At 52.4% G+C, this 21,616-nt stretch overlaps 6 protein-coding genes across 6 annotated transcripts; 4 read left to right on the forward strand and 2 right to left on the reverse strand.

Annotated features, from left to right (window-relative positions):
• The first annotated feature begins 251 nt into the window (after positions 1-251).
• On the forward strand, positions 252-3,535 carry QC764_212920 (uncharacterized protein). Its single transcript, XM_062944999.1, has 8 exons — positions 252-509; positions 584-763; positions 957-1,054; positions 1,492-1,511; positions 1,595-1,643; positions 1,715-1,875; positions 1,934-2,069; positions 2,126-3,535. The coding sequence occupies exons 3-8, from the start codon at positions 1,015-1,017 to the stop codon at positions 2,275-2,277; spliced, it is 558 nt and encodes a 185-aa protein (XP_062803886.1). The 5' UTR covers positions 252-509; positions 584-763; positions 957-1,014; the 3' UTR covers positions 2,278-3,535.
• QC764_212930 (uncharacterized protein) lies at positions 3,051-5,447 on the reverse strand. The gene is made up of 2 exons (XM_062945000.1): positions 3,619-5,447; positions 3,051-3,546 (listed from the first exon to the last, which is right to left on the reverse strand). The coding sequence occupies exons 1-2, from the start codon at positions 4,899-4,901 to the stop codon at positions 3,267-3,269; spliced, it is 1,563 nt and encodes a 520-aa protein (XP_062803887.1). The 5' UTR covers positions 4,902-5,447; the 3' UTR covers positions 3,051-3,266.
• A 1,016-nt stretch (positions 5,448-6,463) lies between these two features.
• QC764_212940 (uncharacterized protein) lies at positions 6,464-8,856 on the forward strand. Its single transcript, XM_062945001.1, has 4 exons — positions 6,464-6,992; positions 7,047-7,632; positions 7,687-7,982; positions 8,041-8,856. The coding sequence occupies exons 1-4, from the start codon at positions 6,855-6,857 to the stop codon at positions 8,656-8,658; spliced, it is 1,638 nt and encodes a 545-aa protein (XP_062803888.1). The 5' UTR covers positions 6,464-6,854; the 3' UTR covers positions 8,659-8,856.
• A 542-nt stretch (positions 8,857-9,398) lies between these two features.
• Positions 9,399-16,622, forward strand: ATG2 (autophagy-related protein 2). Its single transcript, XM_062945002.1, has 3 exons — positions 9,399-10,011; positions 10,109-16,042; positions 16,097-16,622. Exons 1-3 carry the CDS (start codon positions 9,838-9,840, stop codon positions 16,109-16,111), a joined length of 6,123 nt encoding a protein of 2,040 aa, XP_062803889.1. The 5' UTR covers positions 9,399-9,837; the 3' UTR covers positions 16,112-16,622.
• Positions 16,623-17,971: 1,349 nt separating this feature from the next.
• Positions 17,972-20,381, reverse strand: QC764_212960 (uncharacterized protein). Its single transcript, XM_062945003.1, has 2 exons — positions 19,039-20,381; positions 17,972-18,980 (listed from the first exon to the last, which is right to left on the reverse strand). The coding sequence occupies exons 1-2, from the start codon at positions 19,574-19,576 to the stop codon at positions 18,169-18,171; spliced, it is 1,350 nt and encodes a 449-aa protein (XP_062803890.1). The 5' UTR covers positions 19,577-20,381; the 3' UTR covers positions 17,972-18,168.
• Positions 20,382-20,605: 224 nt separating this feature from the next.
• On the forward strand, positions 20,606-21,451 carry QCR7 (Cytochrome b-c1 complex subunit 7, mitochondrial). The gene is made up of 2 exons (XM_062945004.1): positions 20,606-20,985; positions 21,054-21,451. The coding sequence occupies exons 1-2, from the start codon at positions 20,870-20,872 to the stop codon at positions 21,313-21,315; spliced, it is 378 nt and encodes a 125-aa protein (XP_062803891.1). The 5' UTR covers positions 20,606-20,869; the 3' UTR covers positions 21,316-21,451.
• The last annotated feature ends 165 nt before the right edge of the window (positions 21,452-21,616 follow it).

Genomic DNA, 21,616 nt, shown 5'->3' on the forward strand with positions numbered 1-21,616 from the left:
CATGTCCAACAGGGCAAGTGTGAACCGCAAACTGCAGGGCTAGTCACAGCACAGTGTAGATATACCGTACGGTCAGGTACCGTGACAGCAAGTTTGAAAGCTCACTGGTGGGCGCGGCCAGCCGTCTACTACCAGTGCCACCTAATGAGATCACGAGTTGCAACAGACCAATCTAGATGTACCGTCTGATGAGATTCAAGCTTGATAAACCGGTTGGTAGCAAGGAAGAAAGTGCGACAAACGGACGGCAGCAACAAGTGGCTGGCGCCTCACACGCCAGCCTAAGCAAGATACCTAGTACATAGAGAGATATAGCCACTTGTAGCAGCAATTGAAGCTCAGAAATTTGCATCCAGGTGCCCTCAGGATCTCAGACTCCAAGATCGACATCCTCTGCGCCACAGCCGACCTCTGACGGAGGTTGACGGAGGCTGAAAGATTGCTCCGGTCAGAGGAGAATTGCTGGGAACTGGAAGCTCCAGAGACTGCCAATTCAGGCGAGGTCGCTTGTGAGCAGGGGTGCCCCACACAGACTGTCCCTCCAGAAAATTTCAATCACTCACAAACCACACAGCAGCACCCGCTCCTTCGCTCGACTTTTTTTCTGCCCCGACTCTCCTAACCTCGCTATTCACCGGAGCAGTACTTTAGTTCCCCGTTCCCCTCCAACCGTTGGCAGCTTTCCTCCCTCTCCATCCAACAACAACAACTTTTCCCCCATCAATTGTGTTGTGCGTCTGCCATTCACACAAACTTACCAAAGGTCAGTAAATACCCCACACTGTCACACCTACCCACCAATCGCCCCCCCCACCTTTCCCAAGTTTGAGTTTGCGCCCTCACATTCCCCAACCTGCCGACGCCAAAACAAATTTTATTTTCGACCCAAACTTCCCTGACATCGTCGTCTCGCCCATCAATTTTCGATTAGCTGACTCTTGTCGACGACCGCACAGTTTCGATATCCTCTTCACAAACCTCACAACAATCCACCAACCCCACTACACTATCACAATGGATTCCTACGGTTCCCAAGGACGTGCCTGCTTCACCTGTGAGTTTGCCCCCGTCCGTCCAGTCTCGACGACTTTCCTACTCTTCCCTTGCCCGATACTGTGACTTCGATGCCCTCGCTACACACACCGCATGGCTGCTTTCATCGGGTGGTCTGCACATGATATACGCCTCGAGTATACGCTTGGCTTTCTACGTCCGCATAACCCTTCATGTCATGTTCTGTTTGCAGTCGGATTGTTGGATGTCGGTCTGCGCATCAGAGTCGAACCCTTCCCTCTGCTTGGATGCCATCGCACTGGATCACTGTCTTCATTGGAACCGACTTTCCATGTTGGGACATCCTGGTTGGACAGCTTATAGCAGTGGGAAACCCTCCTGCCTTTCTTGGCAAAGAGCACCCCGCACTACATCACCATGACACCGCCTGACTTTTGTTGTGTGAGGGAGAGAAGATCTAACATGAGAGAAATATAGGCGGGCAGACCACTCATCAGGTATGACACCGGCGACGAGAGACTCCTTACCGCAGAGAGGTATTGTCCTGTTTGGTTTCGAGTCACTGACATGTTGCAAATAGGCCCGCGACTGCCCCAACAAGGGTGCCGCCAAGTGCTATAACTGTGGCAGTAGGTTACCCTGAAGACATACTTCGCTCGAGATGGACAGAAGACTGATCAGAGATGTTTGCGCTTTACAGTTGAGGGCCACATGAGCCGTGACTGCCCCGAGGGTCCCAAGGACACCAAGACCTGCTACCGCTGCGGCCAGGCCGGTCATATCTCTCGCGACTGCCCCACCGGTGGTGACCAGGGTCCACGCCAGGGTGGTGGTGGTGGCAGCTCTGCTGAGTGCTACAAGGTCAGCTCCTGCTATTCGGTGTACCACAGTCAGACGCCTATACTAACTCTGTTTTCAGTGCGGCGAGGTCGGCCATATTGCCCGCAACTGCCAGAAGGGCGGCAACTCCTATGGTGGTGGCTACAACTCCGGCTATGGTGGCAACTTCAACCAGAAGACCTGCTACTCTTGCGGCGGCATGGGTCATCTGTCCCGTAAGTTCTTCCACAACTTGTCTTGTTCATACAGACGGCTAACACACACTCTTTAGGTGACTGCGTCAACGGCAACAAGTGCTATAACTGTGGCGTTTCCGGCCATCTCTCCCGCGAGTGCCCCAAGGAGTCTACTGGTGGCGAGAAGATCTGCTACAAGTGCCAGCAGTCTGGCCACGTCCAGTCCCAGTGCCCCAACAGCGCTTAAGTTGCGGGTGTAGCAGAGACGGAGCGATAGCATTTTTCTTCTCACCCTGTTCTTTCAGCCACTTTCAGCCTTTGCATTTTGCTATTTTCGTCAGGATGAGGGTAGAATGGAAACAAGTGGAGTTGTAGGGAGGGGGGAGGTAGCTCGGAGGTAGTTTGACGGCAGGGACCGGTGTGCGGTCGGTCCAGGTGAAGTGCTTGGTGTTCGCACATCAGCGCTTCGACGGTGCATTGCTGGTATCTCAGAGGCAATCTGGATATCGCTCCGCTTGGCATTTCCACGACCTGATTGCACGCAATCTAGGTCGGGACAAAGATTCCCCAAATTTTCCTTTTTTTCCTTTACTTGTTTTTACTATTGCAAAAAGTTACCCATTCGCAACTTGTCATGACACGACGATCATACGGACTTTTACCAGGGCAAACACGGAAAAGTTTTGCACAACCATATTGGCGTTTGGGACAGGCAGGGCTATCTCCAAATGGGATTCCGAGTCTTGCTCACGAAGGCAGCAGCAGAGAAGAGATCAACCAAGTCGCGGATCTGGGTTCTGGGTTTTTATGGCAAAAACGGTTTTATGACTACTAGATCATGGATCGGGACTGGAAAAGGATTCACGAGAAGGGTCCATAGAAATGACAACTGGTCTGGTTCACAACAGTCGTGGTTCTCGTGCCATGTGTGTGAAGTGTTGAATTTTTGTTTAGGGTTGTGATATGTTCACCTGGCCTGAGGAAAGACATCACAAGCAAGTCAAGAATCAGAAAAGTCAATGGAGATCTTGAAATTCAAGCCTCTTGAGGGCCCTTCTGTATATTGTTCTTACACCTCTAATCTGCTATTCCAAAAACAGATAACAAAAATATGTTTACCTCTTCCTATCCCTCATTACATCGGCCCCATGTCCTTGACTAGGTATTCAATCCTTTTCCAACCATTTTTTTTTTTCTATTTTAGTTTTCTTTTCTTGTTTTCTGTCTCGCCACAATTTACAAGACAGCCTTGGGCATAAACTTCATAGCCTGCCTGACACCCAAATCACCAAGAACCTCCTCGGCACCGCCCAGGATGGAGTCAAACTTGTACGTCCTGTTGAAGTTCTCAATCACGCGGCCCATGCCGGTCTGGGTCAAACCGCGACCACCCCAGATCTGGACGGCCTCGTCGGCGATCTCGTGGGCGGCGCGGGTGCAAGACATCTTGAGGAGGGCAATGGGGCCGCCCATGTGCTTGGCTTGTTGGGAGTAGGACATGTTGCACATTTGGTAACTAATGATGACACAAAAGTTAGTGGGATGTTGTGGACAGATAGGTGGGGAAAGGGGGGAAAGGGTCGCTTACGTGATGGTCTCCAGCCAGGACTGGTGAGACTCGCAAAGGGCAATCATCTTAGCGAGCTTCTGGCGAATGACGGGCTGGTCGATGAGCCTCTTCTTGAAGACGATTCTCTGGTGAGCCCACTTGAGGCACTCCTCCGTCACGAGACGCATGTAGCGGATGGTGGCGCAGGCCATGGTCCACCGCTCGTGGTTGAAGTTGGAGAGGATGACATAGATGCCCTTGTTCTCCTCACCTAACAGGTTCTCGACAGGGACCTTGACGTTGTCAAAGGTGATGTAGGCGGTGCCGGCAGCGGGGGAGTACGAGGTCTTGATGGGCTTAGTCTCAACGCCCTCCCCGCGGGGGATGAGGAGCACCGACAAGCCCTTGCCGGTGTTGACACCGGTGACGAAGTAGTCAGAGAAGACACCGTTGGTGATCCACTTCTTGGTGCCGTTGACAATGTAGTGCTTGCCGTCGGGGGTCTTCTTGGCGGTGGTGCGGAGGCCGGCAACGTCGGAGCCGGCAAAGGCTTCGGTGATGGCGAGGCAGATCTTCTTCTTGCCAGAGAAGCACTCCTCCTCGACCTTGGCCTTGAGGGCGGGGTTCTTGTGGCCGTAGTTGAGAACACAGGTGAGACCAATAACCATACCGGCCATGTTGCCGTCCTGGAAGCCGCGGCAGGCAGCGCGGACAGCCTCCTGGGAGCAGATCATATCGTGGAAGTAGTCAAACTCCTTGCCGTCGACGGCACCATCGAGGAGGTTGACACCGTGGAGGTGCTTGCCGGGACCCATTCTCATGTGGAGGACACCAGCCTTGGACATGCGGTCGATAAGCTCCTGGGAGACGATCTCGCCGGAGCGCTCCTTCTCGAGAGCCTCGGGGGTGATGTACTTGTCGGTGAAGATGCGCATGGCCTTCTGGAGCTTGCGGTGGCTGTCCTTGAAGTAGGGGGACTTGAACTGGGGGGTGAGCCAGAGGGGCTCGGCATATGGGACGGTGGAAAGATCGCCAGCTTGGGGGGTGATGATGGACTGCTTCTCGCCCTCGATGGTGCCGATGGCAAGGTCGGAGTACTTCTGGAGAACCTCGTGTCTGTGAAGGTTGTAGAAAGCGGCAGTGGCATCGGTGCCGGCAACCTGACGGAGGACAGCCTCACCACCGGGGTGTGCATCTAGGAACTCGGAAACATCGTAGACGACGGTGTCAATGACGAACCAGACGCTATCTTCGGTGTTGTGCTTGGCGACCTCGGCGCGGGTGAAGGTCTTGGAGGGGACCTCGAGGACGGACGAGGACATGTTGATGGTTGTTGGTTGATCTTTGAGGGTTTCGAAATACAGAAAAGGGAGGGTATCACAGAGATGGATGGTGAAACAAGAAGCGGTGCCGCTGTCGCAAAGATCAAGACACACGGGAGAAACCTAAACAAAGAAACTGGTATCAACGAGGAAGAGAGGTTCACACAAGAAGAACAGGGAACAATGGGTTGAGAAAGGCTACCATGTGGTTTTTATTCAGATCTCGGGCCCAGCAACCTCCAGGCCATCATCACTTGGACCAGGGGGCATTCCTCCCCAATTGACCGCGGGTCACTGGACTTGATTCGGCAGGTTGTTGCCCGTGTTGTTGGACGACCTCGGCTTTGGAAGCTGGGCTGGGCCGGGGCCCTGGAATGTGGGGAATGCTCCAAAATCAGTATTGCATTGCCTGTGATTGGCTGCGTCTCCAAGCCCGTGCCAAGACTCTTCCAGGTCATCTTGAGCTTGCGCTGTGCGGAGCATGTGATGCTGCGTCGATGCTGCGGCACTCGGCCTGCGGATTGGAACTTCCGAGACGGCGCCATGACTCGGTTTCTTCAAAGACCATTGCCAGCTCAGAATCGGCGAGGATTCTCTGCCATTTTCAGGGGAATTCTGCCGAAATACTTCACGGAACCTTGTCAGACGCGCTGTTTGGTGTCTTTTTTCCCCGCGAGGAACCCCTCGCAGGGGGGCTCAAGCCAGCCGTCGGCAAGTGTCGTCATCGACGACCGGCAGCGTGGGGTTGCGACAGGGATTAACCACAAATCAGTCAGTGGTTACACGCCTGTTTGGGTTCGCGGACGACCTCTTTCGAGCTGTTGAAGAGCCTCAATTGTTTCTCAACCCATATCCCGTTGGTCTTCCTCAAATTTCAAGGTTTCAGCCAGGGAGCGGGTGTTTCCTCGAGTCCCGTTTCCGTTGTTGCATTTGCTCCACGCAACCCCGCATTGACCTTGCCTTATGTCCCCACCATCGAACAGCTTATTGCGGGTGCCTCGGGCGATATTGAACGACAGGTCCAAATCGAGTGTTTCGATAAAGACCACAGCTGTGTTTTATCTCTTGTACCTTGTTTCTCTTTTCTAGGGAGATACACGCCAACACTCATCATCAGAGGTGGATATCTCATGTTTCTAGCTTACGGCGGTCCTTATCTCTTCCACCTTCATTAGGCTTACAAAGTTGCTCGTATTGTAAGTGTTTCTCCATGCTTGGTGTCATACGTGGTGTCTGTGGCACACACGGTGAGTGGGACCTCGTGGTTAAGCTCTCCGACCGCATCAGATGCATGCTCAAGTATCAGTGAACTATTGGCTACTTCAGCTTCCAAGAGACTGCTCTGGACCCAGTGGTCTGGATGTTCCTTTCACCGGTGCTACAGTTGTGTGGGACAGCAGTTCACCGGCAGCTTCTTCTTTTGGCTTTCCGAGAGAAGATACTGCACTTTCTAGATTACCTGTCCACCACTGACGAGGGTTCGTTGCTGAACCCCTCATAACCCGCTGGTGTGCTCCGGCATAATTCGAGGCTCTTATCGGCCTTTCCATCTGACAAGGGGGGACCGATACCACCATCAAAGCCGTCCTTCCAATACTGCAAGGCAGCTTACCTTCCTGACCGACTATGCCTATCTCACCATCTGCTTGCACGTTTGCGGCTTTGGTCGAGCAATTTATGAGGCTCAGCATGGCAGGTGCAACTCTTGTTGGCCCAGAAGGCGATTACTCCCAGCCTTTCCCCGCTGAAATGCCCCCCTCGTGATGTTCATCTCATGAGTATATCTACCCGTCTCCTCGTAGACCATGAGGTGCGGGCTTTTGATTGACATTCTTTTTTGTTACCGCCCTCATTGTTGCATTCATTCCTACAGACCATCGAGCTTCTAGTAGTTTTACAATACTTCTTGCAGTGTTATCACACTCTCGAGGGTTCCAAAAAAAGCTCACCAAGATGGATGCTTACTCGATGTCAATTAGTAGCGCTTCCCGGAGAGTCACCTCGAAGCTGTATCAAGATCTGAAGACAGCCAGGCTTTACACTTTTGACAGATCACATAAGGAACTGGGCATCATGGATAGAGTCTTACAGGTACCTGTGGTTCATAGTAGAAGCTGGTGTTAATGCCGCTAACTCACTCGGTAGTTCGAATCTTTGGATCCGAATAGAAAACCACACATTGGGATTGTCGGTGCTGGTTTTGCAGGTCTTCGATGTGCAGATATCCTCATTCGATATGGCTTCCGAGTGACGATCCTTGAAGCCCGTAATCGCCTCGGCGGCAGGATACATCAAGAAAGGCTCCCCAGCGGCAATCTGATAGACATGGGCGCCAACTGGATCCATGGCACTGATGATAACCCGATCCTGGATCTGGCAAAGGAGACCAAGACACACACTGGGGTCTTTGACAGCGAATCGTATGTTTTTGACGAAGACGGCACACTTCTATCTGCACAGGAAGGGGATAAATTCTCAACGGTCATGTGGAATATCATTGAAGAGGCTTTTGAGTACTCTGAGAAGCACGGGACTCAAATAGACGCGGACAAGACGCTGTTAGACTTCTTCAAGGAGCAAATTCTCAAGCAAATACCCGATACACTAGAGGGATATGAACGACAGAGGAAATTTGTCCTGCAGATGGCCGATCTTTGGGGGGCTTTTGTTGGCAGTCCAGTTGAGACACAGAGTCTCAAGTTCTTCTGGTTAGAAGAGTGTATTGATGGTGGTAAGTCATCTTCAAGAGCTAACTCGTATCACGCCGACACTGACATTACAACAGAAAATTTGTTTTGCGCTGGGACCTACCACAAAATCCTGGAGAGGGTGGCGAAGCCAGCTGTTGATGGCGCTGATATTCGATATGGAACGCGGGTATCGGAGATATACGGAAAATCTACATCACCCAATGGAACTCCCAGGGCGAGGACTGCCGATGGCCAGATACTCGAGTTTGACGAGCTGGTTGTCACCACACCGCTTGGATGGCTCAAACAGAACACTCACGCCTTCCACCCTCCTCTTCCAGATCGACTATCCAAAGCCATCCAGAATATTGGATACGGGTGCCTAGAGAAGGTCAGTGTCTATCACGACTTTGTCTGCACACATATGACTAACACCCCATGTGTCACAGGTGTACATCTCCTTCCCAACTGCCTTCTGGCTTACACCTGATGTAAATGGACGGAAAGTCCAAGGATTTTGCCAATGGCTTTCGCCAAACTATTCCAAAGACACTAATCCCGCCGGTTGGACCAACGAGATCGTCGAGCTCGCCTCCATGGGCCCTTCTTCTCATCCGACGTTGCTATTCTACACATACGGCGATGAATCACGACATATCACATCCACCTTGCGCTCTCTGCCCTCGCAGAAAGAGAAACTCGACTTTTTGTTCAACTTCTTCAAGCCATACTACTCACGGCTGCCGTCATACGACGAGAACAACCCCGATTGCCACCCTGTAGTTGCGGTAGCCACTGACTGGCTTGGTGATGATTTGGCGGGGAATGGTAGCTATGCCAACTTCCAGAAGGGGCTCAAGGAGGGCGACAAAGACATCGAGATCATGCGGCAGGGAATATCGGGTGAGGGGATCTGGCTGGCAGGGGAGCACACCGCGCCGTTTGTTGCTCTGGGGACTGTGACAGGGGCTTACTGGAGCGGGGAGGGGGTTGCAAAGGAGGTGGCGGGGAGTTATGGGAGGAGGATGGCGGAGAAGCTTGGAAAGGAGGATGCCATCACCAACTGAAGTGTAGTTCATCATGATATTTGTGTCAAAACGGTGGCGGGGAGAGCGAGGTCCAGGCTAATAAGGTAACGGTTGGTTACATTCCTGAGCGTCCACAGATTTATTGTTTTGGATAAAGGTAGAGCAGTTACCTATTGTAGCTTAGCAACGGCAAGTCACAGCGTTTTGTTTGTTGTCTGGAACTCCCTGCTGCTGTTGCCTGTGCCTTGTCTGCAGCGCGAGGGCTGCGCTGCTTGCGAAATGGTGAGGCGGGCAGAGTCAAATGACTGCTTTGGTGCAGACGGTTGCATCTCGAGGAGTCAGCCTGTTGCAAAAGATTCCCCCTAGCCGTGGTAGCACCCGCCACGTCGAATTTGTGTGAGCCTCCCACCTGGCCTCTCCCGACGGTTCAAAACATGCCGGTTTTCAATTTTCCAGCACCCAGCATAAGGCATCCAGCCTTTGTTCTCTCTTGGAGCTGGTTCCAGCTGGGTCCAGCTGGGAAGGCCGACCTAAGTGTCATCGGTCTGAGGTCCAGTGCTGGTGTCATGGCGGGGCGATCCTAGCGAACCCCCAAGGTTGGGAAAGTGGGGCGCCTAAGCTCACTCTGTGACTCTCTTCTAGTGGAGGTGTTTTGCTGTATTCGTATCCCTGCCACGCCCAGCACGCTACCGATAAGGCCGATCCACTGATTGGTGTGTGGTTACACCCAGAGCTTGTCACGGGTCGTCTCTTGCAAGCTGCTCACCATGTCAACTCACGGCTGTGTTTCTGGTTCCCAGTTGCACCTCTTGCCTGTGTCTGGAAACCTTGGAATCCCGGGGGCTTCTTTTTGGGTTGTCCCCTAAAAACCCTAAACAAAGTACACAGCACTGTCCAGAGAAAGTCTCGGAGGCTTTTTGAAAATCTTGTTTCGCTGTGCCCTAACCTTCACCCTTACACCATCGCTGTCACTGATGATGCTCGCCCCAATATGACCTTGCCCCGCACATCCGCCTCGTCGTCCCCCAGACAGTTGGACGATTGCATATCGAAGTGCCTGTCAGCTCCTCGAACCATCATCCGATCCGATACCCAAACACTGAGATATCCAAACCAGCATACTTACCAGACGGTGACGGTAACGGCGACCCGGTGAAACCGCCCCGCGCACGCCGAACGACCGGCATCGCAGATAAGCGATAACGATCATCGCCCATCATGGCGTCTTTCTTTCCGTCGTTTCGCCAGTCGCGGATGCCCAAGCGGCTGCTTCGGTTCGCCCTGGCACGGCTAGACGTTCTGGACGAGACAGCGCTTGACTTAGAGAACCTTGATTTTGCCGTTGGAACAAACACGGTCCTGGAATTCCGAGATGTCGGGCTTGTACTCCAGGTACGCACCTGCCGCCTAGTTTTGATGCTGACCTTGATGATGCTTTCGTAACTTGTTGCAAGGGCTGTCTATCCTAACATGTCGTAATGTGAAATAGAAACTGGAGAAGCTCTTGGGGCTCCCTCCAACCTTTTCGATCCAGAAAGCCAAGATCCTCGTCTTGCGAGTTACGATTCCCATGAACATCTTCACAAGCCCGATCATAGCCGAGGTCGATGGTGTTGATGTCCAGCTCAAGATTATGTCGCAACAGGAGGTGGAACAGCAGCGGTCAAAGAAGAGGAGGAGATGGCGGGTCACTGATGATGTCGTTCCGACTGCTGCCGACCTTGCGCAGTCGTTCCTGGAAACGCAGCCGGTATCAGAGAAGAAAGAGCTGGAACAGGCACTTGTTGCGGAATCGCAGGACCTCGGAGCTTCAGTAACCATGAGTGAACCTGAGAGCGATGACGAGTCGTCGTTCGGTACCGGCCAAGCTCTGTCACTGCCAGCTTTCATGACCGACTTCCTCCAGGGCATTGTCGACAGAATGCAAGTTCGGATACATGGTGTTTCATTCCAGGTTGATACCGAAGTGCCACTGAACGCGAACTCCCAGCCCCCTGAGTTGGTCACTTTTCGACTTTCGCTGGATAAGGTGGATGTGGAAGGTGTCACTACATCAGCAGATGATGCTGAGGGCGGTCCAGAGATTGTTCACAAGGAGGGCAAACGGCATATTCTTCTGGACAACATCCGAGCGTTCCTGATCACCGAGGCAAATGTGTTCTCGTCATTAGTACCATCCCCGACGATGCTATCTTCTCAAGGATCAGCCCAGTCTCCGGAAGCAACTGAGGCCCCGTCATTTCCAACTCCCGGCGCCAATCTGGCAGACAGCATAAGCTCTGCGTCGGTAACTTTGGATGATTTTGCGCAACTTCAGGCTCAGATGCACGATAGCGAGGCGGCGCTGAATATCCCCTACGAATTTGACCAACCTAATACGTTTGTTGAATATGCAGAGTCGAATTCGCCTGGTTCCACACCCCGGGCATCTCTTTACCAAGATATGGCAGGCCTTGGTCTTCAGGAGCACGCCAAGTCTACGCTTGTAGAGCCGGGGGCTTCAAGCTGGTCTGCTCCGGAAAGAGAAGCACAGTCAGAGCCTTTTCTCCGGCCTCCAGAAAGCTTCCCACTTGGTTCGTCGGTCTCTCCCGCTGGCTCTGTGCACTCAGAGGCTGCTAGTAGCGAATCTAGTGGCGGAGCCGAAGACCTTACGCAATCCCATCTCTACAGCCACGAGGAAGCTGAGAGCATGTATATGAGTGCCTTCTCACATACAGGTTCGGTAAAGCTACGCGGAGCAATGCCTGGATCTTGGGATGAGCAAGATTCCGTGTCATCGGGGGGAAAATCCGACGCCGCTGGCCCATCATCTGCACAACCCCAGAATTCACCCCCACCAGAAACACAGGGTGGACGGTTCTACAACGAGACTGGACAACCGCCAGACCAGTCCTCTCTATCTCCCCAAGGCACATCGCCAATATCAACGCGAAGTCCCGTTGCCGAATTCTCAGAAGATCACAATCTAGGCCAAGAACCAGAGCGTCACCAAGATGACATCCCGACGCCTCGTGGACCTACCAGATTAGTGAAAGAAGTCGTTTCACTAAGCTCCATATCGGTCTATCTACCATCAAATCACAAGCACCTACACGTCACGACTCCTGACCTCGCAAGTACGACCCCAAATCTCCCAGGAGCATTTTCGGTCCACTCACCTGAACCACTGGGCCCGTCGTCACCCGTTTCCGAAACCCCGGCTGAACACCCGCCTCTTGACCCATCTATTGAGGTGATCCTGAAGCCGATAGAGGTGCGGTTTGATGCCTCGATTGGGTTTCTTTTAGCCATGGTGGTGAGCTGCCTGCTGGAAGCAGTGCAAACATCCGAAACCACCAATACAGCTCCGTCCAGGTCAGACTCTAAGCCTGCGCTGGACCTCAAACTCGTAGTGGAAGGTCTATCACTCCAATTTTTGGAGAAACTTGCAGGTGTTGCCGACACGGCACAGAGACATTTCGAGAAGCGGTCACCGGACTTTGCGTCCGATGTCCTCCTGCAAGCAAATTTGAGGGGAATCAAAGCTTCGCTCTCAAGCTCTGGCTCCGACATGGAAGCCGATATGGCTATTGAAAAGCTCACATTTGGGTATGCCAATGACCAGATTATATCGTTTGATCGATCCGTTCAAATGTATGAATCTATGGCTGCCAGCACTCTCTTGTCTGCGGGACAGGATATCTCAGTCAAGCTCACCAAGAGCTCTGGAAGGTCGAGCCTCAAAGTTAACACACTTCCTCTACATGTCAAACTCGATCTCCCAAAGTTGGATGAAACATTCAGCTGGTTTGGAGGCTTGAGCAGCTTCCTCAACATGGGCTCTTCGATCACCTCAAATCCTGCAAAGAGCACAACTGTTGCGCCGCAGAAGCCCAAGGGTGTTCGATTCGAAACCCCGAGTTCGGATGATCGACCTGTCAGTTCAGGTGACAAGGCTGAGATGCGCATCAATGGGATCCGGCTGGATGTTATCGGGAGAGACTGTAGCATGGCCCTTGACACCAGCGCTCTCAAGTTGATCAACAGGGGAGAAGGCGTCGGTGTGCACTTCAGCAAGATACAGCTGGCAGGGCCATATCTTCGCAATTCCCAAGTTGCAGCTCCCATCATTGCCAAAATTGTGGACACCCGGATCGAGTTTGTCATGGCCCCGCGGGAACAAGATCTTGAGAGGCTTGTTGAACTCATCACTCCGTCACAGAGCAAGTTTGACAAGGACGGGGATGAGATCATGGTTGACATGCTCATTCGCCAACGGCGAAAGGGGTCGGTTCTGAACTTGACCGTCGGCAAAGTCAATGTCAATGTGGGCAGACTTCAGCAGCTCAGCTGTCTACCCAGCTTGGCAGAGGATCTTGCCAAACTCGGGACTGTTGCCAAGTATCTGCCCGAAGATGACCGGCCCGGGTTGCTCTCTTTTATTCATGTCAAGAGCTTTGAAGGCGCTGTCGACATTGGTGGACGTTTTGGAGCGGTTCAAGCAGCCATTGCAGACCTGGAGGTGGCTCACATCACGGTTCCTACTCTAGTTGCTGTTGCTGTGACAGGTATCACTGTCACAAGAAACCAGGTCGAGAACCTTGCGACAACACCACCAAATCCTGCAACGGCCTCGTCACCAAAGCCGCCTGTCCTGAGGATGAGAATGGTGGATGATATTGAGCCGGTCCTCAAAGTCAGGCTGAACGGGTTGAATGTCGAGTACAGAGTGCCTACTATCATGGCCATCTTGCAGCTTTCGGAGGATGCCACACCGCAAGACTATGAGGCTAGCCTTGCAGCCTCGGTCGCCAATCTTGGTGATCACGCTCATACCGCCATCAAGGGCTCACCAGCTGCTTCAGCATCGTCGGGGCAAGAATACAGTTCAAAGCCCATCAAAGTCGACGTTGCTTTCGAGGACTGTCTGATTGGCTTGAACCCTCTCGGCCCGCCATCCAAGTTGATTCTTGCACTGACCACAGCATCGCTTGAGGTGGTACCCGGAAAAGACGAGAGTGTACATGCCGTCCTGGAGATGGATAAGGCATCCATTCTGCTCATTGATGATGTCACGGTATTGGACACGCCTGGGGCACCGTTTGCTTCGAAGCGACGGCCCAAAGTCATTCCTACACCGCAGATCACCGAGCTATGTTCCAAGGGTTTTGTGCACATCAGCCAAATCTCCAAGGCTCAGGCTGTCGTGAACACAACCAAGGATAAGAACGGCGATTCGCAGCTGGAGGTCGAATTACGTGACAAGCTTCTGGTCATGGAGACGTGTGCCGACTCAACTCACACTTTGATTGCTTTGGCAAACGCTCTAACCCCGCCTACACCGCCGAGCAAGGAGGTCAAGTATAAGACATCGATTGTTCCGGTGGAAGATCTGCTGGCTTCCATCACTCACGACGCGTTTGGCCGCGCTGAGGGTGATTATGACTTTGATAATGATTTTCTTCCTGTTGCTGGAGAGCACAGCGGCGAGATAGATAGTGAGCATGACTATTATGGCGGACCAAGCGATAGCCCCCTCAACATGGACTCTCAGTTTTACGACGACGAGGTGTTCCACGAAGAGCTTTTCGATGCCACTGCTCAATCGCTTGACTTGTCAAAAACCAGAGTTGAGGAGACGAACGATGGTGTCTTGCTCAGCACTGCTAGCCTGAGCACCGACAATAGCACAGACAATAGCAGCGGGCGTCTCTCAGTCGAAGAAGGGTTCTTTGAGAAGAAGGAGTCGGCTGTCAAGGGCACAGCGCACCGGTGGAACTCTAAGAAGAACAAGTATGATGATGGTAACGACACCAAGATTCAACGAAGCCCGCTCAAGGTTGGTGTGCGTGATGTCCATCTTATTTGGCACCTGTATGACGGCTATGATTGGGTGCGGACTAGAGAAGTCATCGCCAAGGCGGTCAAGGAAGTTGAGAACAAGGCATACGAGAAGCGGGCCAAGGCTGAACGCAAGGATGACTTGGATGAAGAAGAGATTGTGGGTGACTTCCTTTTCAATTCGGTGTACATTGGAATTCCAATCACTCGGGATCCAAAGGAGCTGGCCGCCGCCATCAACCAGGAGTTGGGGGATGGAAACGATACCGAGTCGGTCGCCACCACGGCCTTCACAACCTCCACCATTCGCCCTGCTGGCAAGCATCACCACGCTAGGTCCAAGAGCCTAAAATTGGGCAGGAGCAAGGATCACAAGATCACATTTGAGCTCAACGGCGTGAATGTGGACTTGGTCACCTTCCCACCTGATTCTGGGGAGACAGTCAGCTCCATCGATGTCCGTGTCCGCGACCTGGTCGTTTTCGACCATGTGGCTACTTCCACGTGGAAGAAGTTTGTCACATACGACGAGGATGCGGGTGACAGAGAGGAGGGCGCAAATATGGCCCACATCGAACTTCTCAACACAAAGCCTGTGCCCTCTATGCCGGCTTCTGAAATTGTCTTGAAGGTCAGCATTCTGCCTCTTCGTCTTCACGTCGATCAGGATGCGCTGGACTTTATCACACGGTTCTTTGAGTTCAAGGACGACTCGACACCTGTTCACGCCTCTCCGAGTGATGTGCCCTTCATCCAGCGTGCCGAGGTCAACGACGTGCCTGTCAGGTTGGATTTCAAGCCAAAGCGGGTCGACTATGCTGGTCTCAGATCAGGCCATACGACTGAGTTCATGAACTTCTTGATCCTGGAGGATTCCCGCTTGGTTCTTCGCCATGTTATTCTTTACGGCATCGCCGGATTTGACAAGCTTGGAAAGCAGCTCAACGACATTTGGACGGACAATGTCAAGCGCACACAACTTCCTGGTGTTTTGGCTGGTCTGGCACCAGTCCGCTCTCTTGTGAACGCCGGCAGCGGCTTCCGTGAGCTGATTGAGATTCCCATCAAGGAATATCAGAAAGACGGGCGCATTGTCCGCAGCATTAGGAAGGGTGCAACCCGTTTTGCAAAGACGACTGGTACAGAGGTGGTGAAGCTGGGCGCCAAACTCGCCATCGGGACACAGTACGCACTTCAAGGAGCCGAGAGCATGTTGGTTAACAAGCCAGCTGGAGAGTCAAGTAGCTCCGCGGCTCCCATTGCCATCGACGATTGGGACGAGGGAGATGAGTACGAAGCCGAAGAAGAGACGACCAACCGGCAGGTCAGCCTGTACGCGAACCAGCCGCTTGGTATCCTCCAGGGCGTGCGAGGCGCCTATTCGAGCCTGGCCAGGGACCTGGCGGTGGCAAGGGACGCAATCATTGCGGTGCCGGCCGAGGTGATGGAGAGCACGAACGCTCAGGGGGCGGCCAAGGCTGTGCTGAAGCGGGCACCGACGATTATCTTCCGGCCTGCCATTGGTGCTACCAAGGCCATTGGACAGACTCTGCTGGGCGCGACGAACAGTCTCGACCCGGCGAACAGGAGACGGGCGGAGGCGGTGAGTTTTCTTGGTCTGATACTACAGTGAAACAGGTTGCTGACTTTGTGACAGAAATACAAGAAATAATCGAGTAAGAAAACCACAGACGAGGGAGTCTTTTCCTAGAACCAAGCATCACAACAAAGGCGTACACCTAGCCTTGTGAGATTGCATGGCAAGTTCTCAAGAATTAATAATGATTTGTTTTTACGAAGGGAGAAAGAGAATATCACGAAGAGGGGGGCATGAATACTCGGAGTTTTGGGGGGTTGAGGCATTCTAGGGATTGGGGGATCTGGGAAGGAGTTTTTGATTTTCAGGCCATATCTCTTAGGGATCTCTCTATCTGCGCTTTAGTTTTTTTTTTCCTCTGAAGACGATTATCTAGTGTTTTGGTCAATTGGGAGGAGAAGAACGATACAGCATACCTTCATGAGGTCTCGGTAGTTTTTGGTTCAGTCTTTATTTACTTTGTTTTAGCTCTCTCTCTGTGCTTTTGAGGGCGTGGTGATGTGATGAGGTGATGGTTGTTGCGGTTTTACTTTTGACCCGTTGTGATCAGCTTTGTTGAGCTCTAGGATAACTGCAAATCAGGGGAATATGGGACCTGGCGGCTCTCAAGTTTGCATTCTACTCTAGCTAGACAGGTTATTGACAGGAAAATAATTAAAAATAGAGACTGTAATGAGATGCCAAGGGGTAGAAAAATAGTTGATATATCTGTGCTGGAACCGCTTCTGGTAATCTTGAAACTGACACCCGGTTCTTCCAAGGCCTGCCAATATGTACTTGAGGTGCACCAACTACCTATCTTTCAGAACTCTCATCCCAAGCAGCGGTCGCCATTTTCTTGTCCACAAGCGAAAGAATGTGAAGAGAGCACAGTAGTCAAGACTAGAAATCAGTACTCGATCCTTTTGGTTCAGTGTTGATTTATGCGATTTGCAAACTTGGGTTTTGCCAAATGCTACTCCCAGCACCTCAGCATCATCATCATCATCGAGTTAAGATGGGTGTGGATGGGTGTGTTTAACTCTCGCTAGACTCATTCATTTCCCTCTCCCTCTCCCTTGCCTCTCTCTGCTCTCGAAGGTGGGTCTCTTTGCTTATTCTCTACATCACACACACACACACACGCGCGCGCGGGAAAAGGTCAGCAATGTTATCCGTTCTCTCCCTACTGGCCGTTGCAAATAAAGTTGTCGTGACAGGGAAGGGGTTAGGTAATATACTCACTGCGCTTGTCTTTGCGGCTTGGATTGACGATCGGGTGTAGCTACTCATATAAAACTCATCAGCAACCCAGTTGCGATGTAAATAGCGGAAACGTCTGCGGGCATGTGCTACTGTGCAAGGCAGGTGTGACTTACACAAACAAAATCGAAGCCATCGTGAAAGCCGCCATCGGGGCCATGACCGTCTGTTTCTGTCAGCTTCACATGCACGCGCCCGATGACGGAGAGAACAAGAAAAAAACACCAACTCTAGAATTGAATTTCACCATTTTGAATTCTTGCAATTATCTCATTTCTTGCCCATGTGCCGTTTACTCTTGAGATGCTGGGTGAGCTTAAAAGGTCGACGACGTTAAGGTTTAGCGGGTGTTATCGGAGAGATCCATTTCCAAAAACCGCTTCTCAAAAGGAGCGAGCAAGCGACATCACACCACTTTTCCAGAACTTGATATCACTAGGTACAAATACCGCACATCCAATGAGCACAGTACATGATTCAGATTATCAATGGACGAGTAATAGATTTTGAACCTTTTTGATATTTTTTTTCTCTCATTCTTTATAACAACATCTATCGTCTCTCTCTCTCTGTCCCTTATGCAATTGTGTTCCCCTTAAAAACTCCAGACCCCAAATCCCTTTAAACCCCCCCTCTCCCTCCTTCATCTCCTGATGAAAATCAAAGCCCCAATGCAAGATGCGACAAATAAAATGAGGGAAACAATAATGTGTCCATATCATATCAACCAAAAATATGAAAGCTCGCCTGCCTCCCTTTGTATGCTCGCTCTTGACTCGCCTTGCTTTGCTTTGCTTCGCACATCAAACAAATGCTGCTTGCTTGCTTGTCAAGTGTCTTATACTTACAAATAATCTTATATGCGCCTCTCTTCCTCTCAAGAAAGGGATTTATGAATCCAAAATCTCTCTCCTCTCCACGCTGCCACCACCCTCCAGCTTCTGCCTCCCTCTCTCCCTCAGCCCGTTCATCCGCCTCATCGCATACTCATACGTAAGCATCGTAACCGTGGCCGCCGGGACAGCCCTCATCATGTTGGTCCCCATGCCCGCGTAGAAAGCCATCCAACCCTCCTCCCTCAGAATAGTGCGGAAAGTGGTCACGATGCCCCTATATCTCGGACCGTTGCTAACCGCTGGCTTGTTCTGACCGGAAGCAGATGGCTCAGTCATTCCGAGACCCTGCATGTATTCATGCCCCGGCATGGGTCTTCGCTGAGTCTGCAATCTTGTTCGGATGACCTCGTGGGGATAGGTAGCGCTGCTGGCCATGATCTTGCTCAGAATCGACGCCGACAAGATCCCGAACCAGTGCGATTTGTCTTCCTGGCCGGCTACTGGGGCAGCACCCATGGACGTGCCAGTAAATTTGGTCTTCAAATATTCGTACACGGGGAATTGGACCGCTACGTGGGTGAGACCGAGAAGGGCGGGAGTGAGGCCGGAATAAAACGAGAGAATACCCTCTGTGGTGTACATCTTGCGCGCAGCGTCAAGTGTCGATCGGTAGTGCCATGGCTGATGGAGCGTAGGGCGCGAAGTTGGCGTGTTGCTCCCCTTAGGATACAGCGAAAATCGTGTCCGGTCATGGCCAGTCGTCTGTGACATTAGTCGTGTCTTGATCACCCAGATTGGGTTCGTAGCAATCGTGCTGCTGGCTCCTGCTATGATGGATGACCAGAAGTTGACGACAAATGGTCTGTCTGTGACCGGGGTGTCAGTATCCCGCCACTTTCCAGACCCAAAGATCAGTTCCCTTACCATGATATTGTGACAAATAAATCTTGCTCTTGTTGTAAACCGTAAACCATACCGCCCATGTTGGCAGATACCCCATAATGATCGGTCCCAAGCCCCTGTACATCCCCCTGATGCCCTCCTCCCTCCAGATAATGTTAGCCGTGCCAAACAGGCCCTTGTAGACTACTCTCTGGTGTCCGGTATGCGGGCTGTTCTTTTGCATCGCCAATATTCCTCCCTGAGCCTGCAGCTTCGTCTTGATAACATCCAGCGGGCAAGTCACGACTCCAGACATGAACCCTCCCACCGCGCCCGCCAGCGCATTGAACTGCGAGTCCGAGGCGTCGAGTGCCCAGCGCTCCGCAAGCGTGAGCTGTTCCCCCGCCATGCTGGCGTTGCCCCCTCCGCCTGCCCCGCCTCTTCCCGAATGGTCGCTCGTCGGCTGCGAAGAGGGCGGCTCTTCGACGGCGGGCGGGTCCGGAAGCGTTACTCCATATTCCGCTCGAGGCGCAGATACGGCTTGTCCGTCGGGTGTGAGGTGGTGATGTTGGTTGGACATGCCCGCGTCTCTGCGCGCGCGGAAAGGCCGGAGAGGGGCACTGTAACCCGTCGTTTTTTCCTCGGTTTTGCAGGGTGATTTCTACTTTGTAGAAAGATAATTCAAGGGTCTCGGGGCCCCAAATCCCTCAGAGACCCTAGGGAGGTCTCAGGGTCGTCGGTAGGGAAAGATGTTCCCTTCTAGATCGTATGATGAGTAGATGCGAACAATACCGTTTGCGATTGCCTGTGATCGTGGTCGTGTGCCGGATGTGCGGGGAACGTCTTATACTGTGTTGGGGTGTGCCGGACCAGCAGAGGGGTCCTTTGTATGTTGCGCGATGGAACTGTGGGTTGTCAAATTGTTGCGAATCTGTCCAGGACGGTATGGCAGGTACGTGTCGTGCAAGAGAGAGGAGGAGAGACCGAGAAACTGACTTGCGCGAAAACAGCAAGAGAGTCGAGCGATCAACGGCGCTGGTGGTGGAGGAGAACCTTGAAAGGAACTGTGTCTTGGCAGCCGGCCTTACATGGATATGGTTGAGTGTGGATTGCACAATCGCACAGCAAGAGAAGAGGCAAAGTTAGCCGTGTGTCGGCGCTGACCGGGTCCCCTCTTCCTGCTGCTCCGTGTGTGCTCCGTCCAGTCTTTTTTCCCAAGTGTCGCAAGAATCGCAATCGTCACAAGTTCTCCTTAAGAAGAAGCCAATTACGTAGGCTGTGGCTGTTGGGCCGTTCTTGGTGGGCTGCTTTTTCAAGCCGAGTCATGTAACGCTGCTTTACCACCGTAACGCACAGTTCCGACATGCGATTCTACCGAGGATGAGATAGATGTGTTTGAGTTTCATGCAAATCCCCAAAATTCTCGAAAGATGGGTTGGAGCTTGTGAACTGATGTCTGGTCTCATTCCCGTCTCATCTCTCATCTCTCATCTCTCATCTCTCACATCTCTCATGTCTCACATCTCTCATCATGCATTGCAGCAGTTAGTTCAATTCAAGCTCATATTCAGATGGTCGCTGGATTGGTAGGCAGCGGGCGGGATCAGCGGGCCAAAAAAGTAGCATTACCTCATCGCCGCCTTGCGAAGCATAAGCATGGGAAAACCATGCCTAACTTTTCAGGCAGCAAATCCCAGGCCGCAACGGGTTTTCCCGGGGCAGAGCTCTGCCTGTCCAATTGAGCCAACCAACGTCTGCTGATTCCCGACGCGGCAATTTGGCAAAGCTCCCACACCAAGCCCACCCACCCAGACTGCTGGTCGTCGCAAAGTTGCAAGTGTGAATACCTTCAACCTCCACACATCCATCCAAAATGACGGCCCCATCCCTCGCCAGCTATGTCACCAAGCGCCCCTGGCTCTCCAAGCTCCTGAAGCCCGTTGCCGGCTGGTACAGCAATGCTGCCCTCTACCGTCAAATGGGTCTCAAGTATGTGCATTATATCGGCCACCTCCAGAAACTGTTTCCCTAACCCATACCCTCCTCCCTCTCTCCAGGGCCGATGATTTGATCTCCGAAGAAAACGCCGACGTCCTCAAGGCCCTCGGCCGCCTCACCCCCAAGGAGTCCTACGACCGCATCTACCGCATCCGCCGCGCCACCCAGCTCTCCCTCCAGCAAAAGATCCTACCCAAGAACGAGTGGACCAAGCCCGAGGAGGACGTCCAATACCTTTCCCCCATCCTCGAGGCCATCGAGGCCGAGGCAAAGGAGAAGCAGGCTCTCGACACTCTTGTCCCCTCCAAGGCCGGCCACTAAGAGAATTGTCCTGAACTTTTGCTTGTAGCCAAAAGAAGAGGAACCGGGAGTGGCGGAGAGGAGAAAAGGGGGGGAAACTGTATTATGATCATGGACCCAGGTCTGGAACAGACCGGGGTCAAGGAGTATAGGAGGGAGGTTAGATGGGGTGGGCAGACAGAAGGTGTGTGGTGCATGAAAAGGGGAAGGGGGGGAAACGCCGTCAGACAAAAAAAGAATAGAGGACGAACGTTTAAGAAACCCGGACCTGTTGTATATCTGTATAGAGGGCTCCTCAATTTTTCTCGGTAGAAGAAATCAG

This window comes from Podospora pseudoanserina, chromosome 2 (assembly GCF_035222485.1).
Source record: "Podospora pseudoanserina strain CBS 124.78 chromosome 2, whole genome shotgun sequence".
Taxonomy (NCBI): Eukaryota; Fungi; Ascomycota; class Sordariomycetes; order Sordariales; family Podosporaceae; genus Podospora; species Podospora pseudoanserina.